Source organism: Morus notabilis, unplaced genomic scaffold, assembly GCF_000414095.1.
Source record: "Morus notabilis unplaced genomic scaffold, ASM41409v2 Scaffold78, whole genome shotgun sequence".
NCBI lineage: Eukaryota > Viridiplantae > Streptophyta > Magnoliopsida > Rosales > Moraceae > Morus > Morus notabilis.
The window spans coordinates 2,645,532-2,656,974 of NW_010367622.1; the positions used below are offsets into that span (position 1 = coordinate 2,645,532).

The window sequence follows — 11,443 nt, forward strand, 5'->3', positions numbered from 1 at the left end:
TGTAGTCCAATTTTGACTCAAATTCAAATTCCAATTTAAGTCAAACTTAAATTAATTTGAATTTCTAAATTGAACAACTTATCTAATAAGTTTAAATGGATAAATCTAGATGTGTTCAAATTCCAATTTAAATAATCACATTATTTAAATAATAATTAATTCTCAATTAATTATTTTTAAGTGTTTAATTTTAGAATTCCGTAACTCTAAAATTCCTATTTTGGCCTATGTGTCTGGTAGAATTACTAGGACGACGCGGGGACTAATGGACCTATAATCCTGAGCTCCAATAAAATTAATAATTAATTAAACACTTTAATTAATTAATTAATTATATTAATTCTAATAGTTACTCCACTATAAACTTGGAATTGCACTCTCAAAATTATAGACATTAATTACTTCTAAATTGTGAAGTGTCCATTTGATATAGTCATTGTATATAGATCAAGACAAGCTAGGTAAAATCCGTTAACCTCTCTAATTATATCTTTATCCTTGAGTACCATTGATTTCTAATGGACAGTGATTCATAAAACACATTCATGAATCAGAGCTCCTACTGATCCAAGTACCGAATCAACCTTAAAGAGAATTATTTATCTACTTCTTTCTCAAGAAGGAATGGATTCCATCTCGTATAATAACATTCCCGGCTACCTACTTCATCATATCTCCAAAATACAAGGAATAGGATTCAGGATCTAAGAATCCGTACCGAGTAAATCAAAAGACACAAATCCATAAGTAGGAGTCTGTTAAGAACTCAGGATTAAGACCATCCTATATATGACCATCGGTAGACTCAATTAGAATTTCTATACTTAACGGAATTATTAGAAATTCATATTGTGTCTGTGTCCTTGTTCCACATAATCTCATTATAAGAAATACATTCATTCAATATCTCATCATATTAACAGTGCGGATAACACCGTTCCATTCTAAATGGGAATTACATGTATTAATAATATTTTAATTAAAGATTATGAACTTTAATTAAATTCATTATGAACATTGCTTTTTGATTATTATCCTTAAACATTATCCTCTCATATATAACACTTATATACAATGTTTAAGGTTACATAAATAATCACGAAATTTTCATTGATATTCATAAAATATTCACAAATATATACACATAAAATGATGAATAAACTCTTTTATTAAATAAATAATAAATATCTTATTACATCTTATGCTTCTAGGACACCATTCCCAATAGGAACTGAATATCTTCATTTACTTGCTTATTCATTTATTTACTTGTTATAAAGTTTATTTTAAATTTCATTCTATTAGGCCTTCTGCTCACGTTTTTCCCTATTTCTATAAATATTAAACCCCTCCGAGGCGACGCTAGAAGCAGTGCAGAGTAGCTGAATTAGTTGCTACTGTCTGATCAAGTGGGGACATTGTATCCATCATCCTTGTGGAATAATGTAAGGATTGTAAATTCTTAGACTCTAACTTCGAATATCGCGACTGTGGTTGATGTCTGTAAATGTTATTTACATGTTCATGTATGTACAATATTGTATATCTTGTGGGTGAACTTTGAATGATCTCAGAGGCTTAGTTTAAAAATTATTTTCCAGAAAAGTGTGAAAGTCTCCATCATTTTCTAGTAATTTGATTTCAGTAAAATGTGGGACTTGTTTAGAAATTTCTTTAATTTTCTACTTTTGGTTTTGATTATTATGCCTCCAAATGCTTAATTACTTTCTTAATCATGTTTAACTTCTAAACGAGCATTCACGTCACTAACCCCTGTTTTGGGGCGTCACACCTCCCCACTCACACTATTAGTAGTCATGCTTGAGATCTAGTATTAATAACGAACTTAACAGTATATTTAGTAATATGGAGGAAAATTTTGAGAAAAATATTTATATTGCTAGGGAGATCGAGAAAAAAATTGAAACTATGTATATTTTTGCACTTTATGGTTATTTTAGAAAATTTATCTCTTAAACTTAGGGTTTTAACAACTTGCTTTCTGGACTAATTTTGACAATTTACCTCTCATAACTTGCAAAACAATTATAATGTACCCTATTTTAATAATGACTAGATTAAATTAGTGATGAAAGGACACATTAAACACTAAAATCTCACTTCAAACTGTAATACAAATCTCTTAATTTTTCAACTCTCATTCCCTTAATTCTAAAGCAAATTGATAAAGTAAGGTATATTATAATAGTTTTACAAGTTAAGGGTAAATTGCAACATTAAAAATTACAGTGGGCTATCTTTCCCATACTTTAGAACTTTAGGGATAAATGTGCAAAATACTTTTCTCTTTTGTGTGTGTGTGTGTTTTTTTTTTCTCTTTTACCTAGTCAAAAGCTATACTTCCATTTTTTTTTTTGGAGAAAGAGGGAAATAGGCCAAGACTTGAGATGAATTAAAAGTAATATGCCAATAGTTTGCATAAGTTAATAAATAGGCCAAATTACTGTTTTCGTCCATAACTTGTCTGGTTATGAACCATAACTTGACAAGTTATTCCCAGTTTTTGTCCATAACTTGTCTGGCTATGAATCATAACTTGACAAGTTTGTCCATAACTTGGCAAGTTTTGGCCTATTAATTTCTATAACTAAAAGTTGGCCTATATACTTTCTTAAACAAATATTTAGGGCTCGTTTAGTTTATGTATTTAAACTAGTAATTCTTGATTTTAATTTTAAATTTTTTTTGAAAGAAAAACACTAACATAATCAAAATAATGTGTTAAAATGCATAAACAAATAAATCCTTAGGTATTTAGTTTAAGCCTTCAGATTTGTTCACAAACAACATATTTCACATAATTTTTTAATTTGATAAAAATTTGACAAAAATTGAACCTACCGGTAAAGAGGCTCTATCAGAAAAGTCCAAAGAAAAAGTATAAACTACCTTATACTTTTCTTTGACAAGGGTTTTACTACATCTTTTATTTTTGCCCCCACATTTCTTTGATAAGAGTATGTTCTTTTCTTAAATTTAAATTATGAATTTGAGTTTACTATATGAGAAAAATTATGAATTTGAGTTTACTATATGAGAAAAAATATTATAAAAAAAGTAAAAAATTTAAAGGGCTGTTCTTTTGCCCTTTTCAAGTTAGGTGATTTGAGTGTAGATTTTGAATTGAGTTTGAGTTATAACTTGAGTTGAAATTGTAACTTGAGTTTGTGTTTAGTTGTGTACATTTGAGTTATGGTTTGAGATAATAATCTTTTTGAGTTTGTGTTTGAATAAGTCAAAACTTGAATTTATATTTAAATAGTATTTTAATAAAAATAAAAAACTCAATGCTAATGGAAAATTTTTAATATGGTATATGAGTGTGGTTTTATTCGTCTTTTCGTTGTCAACGCATATAAAAAAAATCATCTCAATCAGAATTAAAACGAAAAAGTTATAGTATTTTTAAAAATATAAAAAATACTATTTATTAATTTGAGTTCGAGTTTTTAAACTCGAATTGAAGAGGAAACTTAAACTCAAATTTTAATTCTAAACTCGAGTTCAAATTTAAAAGAACATAAACTAAATAAAATTATAACTCGAGTTATTTTTTTTTTTTTTAGTGTTTTTAACTAAAAAGTGAGCTGCAGAACCGCCCTAAGTTGTGATTTGAGTTTGATAACACAACATGTCCGCCAAAACAAAAGAAACCAATATAGGTTAAGTCGTCGGAATTGACTTTATTGGTCCAACTCTCAACGGCGAAATGAAAAGAACTCGGCGATTCAAGCGAGTCGCCGCCAAATCCAAACCCAAACCCGTTCTCATCAGAATCGACGACGCGGAGACTCGCCCGAGTCAGCGATTCGAATCGGCCGCCGTTAGGGCCAAACCTGAACCGAACCCATCCCCATTCTCCGTTCTATCCGCTCACAAAATGACGATCTTGCCCTCTTCTTTCTTCCAAATTGACGCCCTGGACCTCGCCCCTCGCTTGCTCGGCAAGTTTCTGAGGAGAGACGACGTCGTTCTTCAGATTACTGAGGTGATCATGCTATTTTCCTTTTCTGTTTGCTTTGCGAGAAAATTTAGAAATAGAGATTACATGGGAGGATTGAAGTGTTTTAAAAATGGATGATTTTATACGTAAATAATAACAAATGTTTTGGTAGATAAGGAAGGAAAAATATTGGTACTGTTTTAAACTGTCAGATTGTAGATATGGTTTATTTTGTGTTATTGTTTTTTATTTATTTATTATTATTTTGATTTCATGACGTATAGAAAGTTCGTAAATGAGTGAGGGACCGTCTGGTAAACAGATTCGAAATGTGGTGGTTTTATTTTTTTATTTTTTATTTTTTGAAATAGAAAGTTTGAGACAAATGGTTCAAGTTTCTGGGCAAACCGATTTTTAAGGATTTATTATTATTATTTTAATAAAACATTGAATCAATGGTTTGAACCAAGACCACTTGAACTAGTTTACGAAAGAGGCATTAACTAGGTATTATTATTATTCTTTTTGGCTCAAAAGTTAGGTGTTACTTACTAGTGAAAGTATAAAAAATCAATTGTCAAGTTACCCATTTGATGTTCCTCCAAAAAAAAAACAAAAAAAAAAAGAAAGTTACCTATTTGGTGATGATTTTTGTGCAAATGTGTGATGAAAAAAGAAAGTGTGACAGGTTGAAGCTTACAGGCCAAATGATTCAGCTTGTCATGGTAGATTTGGGATCACTGCAAGAACTGCCCCTGTTGTAAGATTTCATTATTCCTTCCCACAACATTTTAACATTCAAGATTGATGGGAATATTTTGATGTCGTTTTTTATGCGGAAGGCTTTAGTTTCAAAACTCGGGCTGAGAAAAGTAAGTTCGGGGATTTCTGGATATAAATATGTGTGTGTGTATTAATGGTGATATCTGTTTTGGGTAACAGTTTGGAGCCGGTGGGCATGCATATGTGTATCTTTGCTATGGTCTTCATATAATGCTGAACGTTGTTGCTGACAAGGAAGGAGTTGGGGCTGCGGTTTTGATTCGTTCCTGTGCTCCAATTAGTGGTAACTTTTAAATTTTGATGTCGTTTTTGCTGCACAAGAAGTGGTATGATATGCTCATTCTGGACTTTATATATCTCTTTGTTTACTCTCCCACGCTTTGTTCATATTAATATGCCCATCATGAATTGTTTTTTATTTTATTTTTATTTTTTTTAGGATTGGAAAGCATTCAGCAGCGTCGAGGTCAGAAGACTGATAAGCCTGTTCTTCTTACTGGACCTGGAAAGGTCAGTGTATTTATTATTGTTACTTCATTTTATTATACACAAATTGTGTTTGGCTCTCTGAGTAGTAATTTTCAAGGTGCATTGCAAAAGTAGCTAATGGGAAACTGTCACGTCTCAAATGTAATTATCAGTCTGAACTGCAACTACATGCATGAAAACTAAGGCCTCGTTCATTTCGCCGATTCGAGTTTTCAATTCCAATTTTGCTACAGTTAAAAGCTCTCACAAAAAGGTACATCTAACTTTTTTGCTGCAGTTAAAAGCTCACATAAAATTACATTTCAGCTCGAACTTGAATCGGCAAACTGAATGAGGCCTGTTTATGAGGAAAAATGTTAAGATTGACTGATATAAGAAATGCAGGGATGTGCATTACTACGTCCTTTTGAGACGGTTAAAAGTTCTTAGGACTAGCTATTGTAGTGAAACATTGTTCTTAGTAATTTATGCTTTATAATTTTTTGTTTTTTGCTGAAATTTTCTGCTTTATAATTGATATGAAAGAATTCTGTCCAGAGTCTCTTTATGATAAGAGAGAAAAATGAGCATTTGGCATTGTTTTTTCGTGGGCATGTGCCATTTTGCAGTGTCATTAGTGCTATGGGTTTCTCGATTCTCTGTTAATCCGATTTTTTACATCAATTAGAAGAGTTGTTAAAGTGTAATGTTTATACTTCACTATTAATGTACTTATTTTGGTGTCCTGTTTTGAAACTCGGTACATGTTTATTCCCTTTGAGCATTTCATGTGAGTTTACAGGTGGAACCCAGTCATGGTTTTCCCATAGTTTTGCGATCTTATGGATCAGAATGGTGTTTGTATTGCCTTGATTTGGAATATATTCCCTTAAAAAAATGGCCAACATTCGTTAGACATTACTCAAAAAGTTATTTTTGTTTCCATTGCTTCATTACAACAGATGTCGTTGAATTGATTAGTGTTTGTACGACTTCATTTAGGTTGGGCAAGCGTTGGGACTTTCAACAGAGTGGTCCAACCATCCCCTTTACACTCCTGGTATGTTTTTAGCAAGCAAATGCCTCTCAAGCAGTGAAATCTGACTAAAAACTTCTCAGTTATAAAACACAGATGAATGGTTCTGAACAGGTGGTTTGGAAATCTTGGATGGTCCGGAGCCGGAAAAGATGTTGATTGGTCCACGTGTCGGCATTGAAAATGCCTTGCCTGAGCATGTAAATGCATTGTGGAGATTTGCTGTTGCTGGTACACCTTGGATAAGTGCTCCTAAAAACACTCTCAGGTCACCATGATAAGTACTCAAAATTCTTGGCACAAAGAAACCCTTAAAAGGGAGTTTTTCTTTTCCAATTTAAAGGGTTATGGAAGATGGAAAATTTTGTCATGGACTATCGAATATGTAAATAGAGTTGCCTTTTATAACTTTTCGGATATTTAAAGGGTTTAATTCGTTTTGTATGTATAAACTATTCTCCCTTTCAAATGTGAGATGGAACATGTAAATGTTACTTTTGTTATCGTCTCACGGCTAGCAAGCCTGAAATACAACAGAAAAAGTGAAAAGCATGTCTTTATAAGTGACAAAAACTTGTTTCACCATGACCATGTCACCAACGGTTAATAACAAGAAGATGGGTTATAAATCAAATATCAAAATAAGTATTTTTTAGCTTTAAAAAAATATGTTATGATTAGGGTGGATTGTTTTCTTTTATGTCATGTCATGGGTAGCTATTATGATTACCATATAATAATGTAATAATTACACTAAACTAGAGCAGTAAGTTTGGGTTGGACAGAGGCCATATAATAATGTAATAATTACACTAAACTAGAGCAGTAAGTTTGGGTTGGACAGAGGCCTGCCACTATTGGCCTAAGTCTAACCCTACTCAGCCTTAAATTTTTTGGGCTTCTGAACCGACTTTTTCTCCGGTCAATCCGGCCTAAACATTATATTTTTAAAGTTTTTTTAAAAAAAAATTACCTTATAAAATTTTGAGCCAGCCTTAAACTTTTTAAGAGACGTTTGGTTCATGGATTAGAATTATGTGATTAGAATCATTTTTTATTTACGTGTATTTTTTGTGAGAAAAAATACTGTAGTAAATCATGAACTATGATTCAAATCATGGTTTGAATCCTCCAACTAAACGTCCCCTCGGGTTGAGCTCACCCCCTTTATTTTAGAGTCAAGCTAGGCGGGCCTAAAATTTCTCTTAAGCCAAACGGTCCAAACTTACACCTCTACGCCAAACAAAAAAACCAAGTGCTACCATTTTTTTAGTGCTACAAAAAAGGTAACCGTCAAACTAATGTCTGGCTTAAACAAAAAAAAGGAAAACACTTGGCCTCCAAAATAGAGAATGGTTTATAGTCATGTCCTCGAACGAAAACACCTGGCCTCCAAAATAGAGAATGGTTTATAGTCGATTGCTAAAGAACAATTCAGAATTACTTCCTTCAGCCAAAAAAGTTTACAATTTAATCGACTGCCAAATTACAACAAACAATGGAATTGAAAAAGAAACTCAAAAGATTGCAAAAAAAGATTAGATGCCACACATTTTCCTTACAATTCATCCGATATAGAACTATTGTACAATATATACTAGCTCTAAACGGACAGCTTGCAAAGCCGCAAGAAATCAACATCAAATCATTAGAACCTCAGTTACCACACGTGTATACAATGACACTCCAAACCCTGATATAAAGGTATAAATGTACCTTTATGTCAATTGAACTTTCACACAGGACACCAGAAAGAATCAAACACTGCCTGGAAAAGTCGAAAAGAAAAATGTAAGGAATTAGAAACCCAAAAAATGTGAACAAGATAAAAATAAACAAGAAGGGCACAACATATCTGTTTTCTGGTACCTAAAGCCGAGCAATTAAAAATGAACTAGCTGGTCATTGATGTCAGCACACAAATTGGTTAATCATAGAGCCGGACGAGCAGTGGCGATTGCGGATTTGAATTTCCCGCGTTCATGTCCAAACTTGTCAACAATTTGACATCCTTTCAATCCGCTAGCTACTGGGATGCTGCCGGCTGTAGAATTCGGTGAAGTCAAGCCGGAACAAGAGGAATTTCAAATCAACATGTTGCTGCTCAGGCAATTGTGAAATGAAATTCTCAAGTAACGACGAATATTCTTTTGATATTGAGTCCAGATCCTGCCCCATGTTCCGAAGAAATTCGTTGGTGCGTTGAGTGAGGGCCTTCCTGCCTTCACTAAACCAGGATCCAGGCTCTGAAGATCTATCTTTCATTTGCTTCCGTGATTTACTCTTATCTTGAGAGGGTAAAGAGGATTCGGATCTGCCGCAACAAATAGTACTTTGTTAATAAAACTAATACACACGGTGAAAGTGGCTACAAAACGTTAACGATATTGAGAAAGAGAGATAAAATACCTTGCTTGCAACTCATGAATCCCTTCATATAACCTATCAGCATGACTTCGGAATCGCAATATAAGATCAAATAAGACAAATAGAGACTTATAAAGCGTTTGCGAACGTTCTCCGAGAAGAGATTTCTCCACAATTGAATTGAGGTACCTTTCATGAGCAGCAAGCAGATCATCAAGATCCTTGGCTACCTCCATTTCATTCGATAAATTAGACCACGAGAACTCCAACACCTCAAACATGATATAATACTGCAAGTTGGTGACAAAATGGTTCATCTCATCCCAAAGCACTTGGCAGCGCCGCAAAGTCGAAACCAACTGCAACTTAACTGCCTGCTGCAGCTTGGTGAACGAATTTGAAGTGATACAATTCGGTTTCATAGTCTTCCAAGCACCAATAAGAGCGTGCTCTACGCGTCTAAGCTTCCACAAGAAATTAAATATTCTTAAATATTTTGCCATGACAGACTCCGTAAACACAGTATCTAAAGGAACTCTTGCATCATACTCTAATGAAAACACGTCCCAGCCCCTATCTCCAGTTCCATGTGGCATCATCTTCACCCTCAATCTATCCAGTATATCAGGATCATCGTACTGAGCATTAGATGCTCGGATTGCAGTTTCCAGCAACCCGGCAAGCTGGAATGAGCTTATTGTATTTGCAGGCTCAGAAAGTTGTGGTCCAACAATGTCCATCAGGTACTGAACAAAATCGCCTTGTCCAAGTAGCAAATACCGCTTTATGGCAAGGCAATGTTCTTTGAATTTATACCGGTTGTACATAACATCCAACAAATGCTCATCAATTCTCTTTGCTGCTTCATCAACCAAGGATTCAAGAGCATCGGTTTTGCCATATCCTAGACCCCCTCTACTCGTCGAGGTCCCAGCAGCAGCGGCAGCTTCTGTGGCAGCATCAGCCCAGCCACGATCGTCGCAACAGACACGTAGGAAGTTTATTGACTTGCCAGTCCTTAAGATGCGTTGGGCAAGAGATTGTGAAATAAAGGAAGGAAGCATCCCGGGATGAAGCATGTAACCTTCCCTCCAAAGAGACTCGGCTTTCACTGGCTGGCCGACAACGAAAAACTCTGCAAAAATATCTTCCAACTCCCCTTCCAAAACCCAACTCCTCACCATTTCGAAGAGCGGAGAGCAAACCCGCCTCAACAAACGCCTCATGAACTCCTGTACCATCGGATCACCATGTTGCGCGTGCAAATGAATCGCCCCCGCCATTGCCCCACCTTTCAAAACCTTACACTTATCCACTAAAACCGCCATCAACCTCATCTTCACCATTGGCTCAGCAATCCAAACAGACAACCTCCTCAAAGACAGATAATTCCCCGAATTCACAGACTCCGAGATCAAAGGAATTCGATTCATCGACTGCGCCTCAAGCACAGCCAACAACTTATAGTAATCTGAAAGCTCATCTTGCAATGCGGCGCAAAAGGCCTGTCCAACGGTCCCCACATCCTCAGCGGGAAACCGATCCATACTGTCCCAAATATACCCTTTAACCTTCCTAAACAACCAACCTAATTCGCAAAGTTTTCGAACCATTGTCCTCGTAGCTCTCGGAACCTTAATCGAATCCGACAAAACATACCCATCGGAACCAGCATCAAATTTCACATACTTCCCATCAATTCCTTGACAAGCATATAAAACTTCCCTCACCAAAATCTCCTCAGAAACCTCATTTTCTTCCTTAACGAAATTCGCAAACTCCCTAAACGCGATATCGCGGAAATTCCCGGAGTCACTGGCTACCACCAAGACCCCATTGTTCCAACCCTTCTCCTTACTCCCTCCACGGCGCAAAACCCTCGAATCGCCGTCGCCCGATTCGGCGTCGTTTAGCGACAAATTGGGTAGCAACAACAGCGGCGAACCCAACTGCGCCCCGGCGTTCTTCCGGTCCTCGGATACGATATCGAGCAAATGGAGAACTGCCCATTTGTTGTTGACGCTTCCGGGGCCGGTTTTGGAAGCGAATTTGGTGTAAAGCTCGGAAAAAGTGAGGGCCTGAGAGGACTTACCTTTGGTGACGAGTCGGCGCTTGATTGACTCAGCAATGGCGGCCGAGTCGGGGGCGATTGAGGGACATAATCGGGCCGAGAGAATGCGGAGGGCATAGCGGAGGTGTTTGTGGAAAGAAGGGGATTTGGGGTTAAGGGGCTGGGAATCGGAAGTGGGGTTTTGGGAGAGTAAACGAAGGACGAGCTCTTTGATCAGATCTGCAATTTTCTGCTGATCTTCGTCCTCCATTGTTGGTCGCTTGGGAGTATTGGGAGTTGGAAAGAGTGGGTTGAGTAAGTGAGAGAGAGAGAGAGTTTTTGAAAAGGGAAAGAAGAGGCGATTTGTGTAACTGTGGAGGTTTTTTGATTTTTTTTTTTTTATGGGCGGGCATCGTATATCGTATATCGTATATATCGTATATCGTATATATATTCTCCATTGGCACTCATAAGTTAGAATTTTAATTTTTAATTTTTAATTTATAACTTTTTAAATTAAAATAATTACACTAATAAAAAGATATTTATTAAGAATAAAAGATAAAAGTTCAGACTCGTACACTTAAGTATCCGTTCATTTCGCCGATTCGAGTTTTACTACAGTAAAAAGCTCTCAGAAACAGTTATATCTAACTTTTTTATTATAATAAAAAGCTCTCAAAAACAGTTATATCTAACTTTTTTAGTATAATAAAAAGTTCTAACATAAAATTATATCTTAACTCAAATTAAAAACTCAAATCAATAAACTAAA

The 11,443-nt window shown here is 35.4% G+C and overlaps 2 protein-coding genes across 3 annotated transcripts; one reads left to right on the plus strand and one right to left on the minus strand.

Moving 5' to 3' along the window:
- The first annotated feature begins 3,649 nt into the window (after positions 1-3,649).
- On the plus strand, positions 3,650-6,809 carry LOC21410634 (DNA-3-methyladenine glycosylase). Of its 2 annotated transcripts, none has more exons than XM_010113074.2 (6): positions 3,650-4,009; positions 4,653-4,724; positions 4,907-5,030; positions 5,187-5,257; positions 6,218-6,275; positions 6,366-6,809. In XM_010113074.2, the coding sequence occupies exons 1-6, from the start codon at positions 3,731-3,733 to the stop codon at positions 6,527-6,529; spliced, it is 768 nt and encodes a 255-aa protein (XP_010111376.1). In that variant the 5' UTR covers positions 3,650-3,730; the 3' UTR covers positions 6,530-6,809. The 2 variants fall into 2 exon arrangements, with proteins under 2 accessions (XP_010111376.1, XP_024031191.1); XM_024175423.1 differs by having other exon boundaries at positions 6,348-6,446.
- An 865-nt stretch (positions 6,810-7,674) lies between these two features.
- LOC21410635 (gamma-tubulin complex component 3) lies at positions 7,675-11,052 on the minus strand. Its single transcript, XM_010113075.2, has 3 exons — positions 8,661-11,052; positions 8,121-8,565; positions 7,675-8,019 (listed from the first exon to the last, which is right to left on the minus strand). The coding sequence occupies exons 1-2, from the start codon at positions 10,937-10,939 to the stop codon at positions 8,274-8,276; spliced, it is 2,571 nt and encodes an 856-aa protein (XP_010111377.1). The 5' UTR covers positions 10,940-11,052; the 3' UTR covers positions 7,675-8,019; positions 8,121-8,273.
- Between the last annotated feature and the right edge of the window lie 391 nt (positions 11,053-11,443).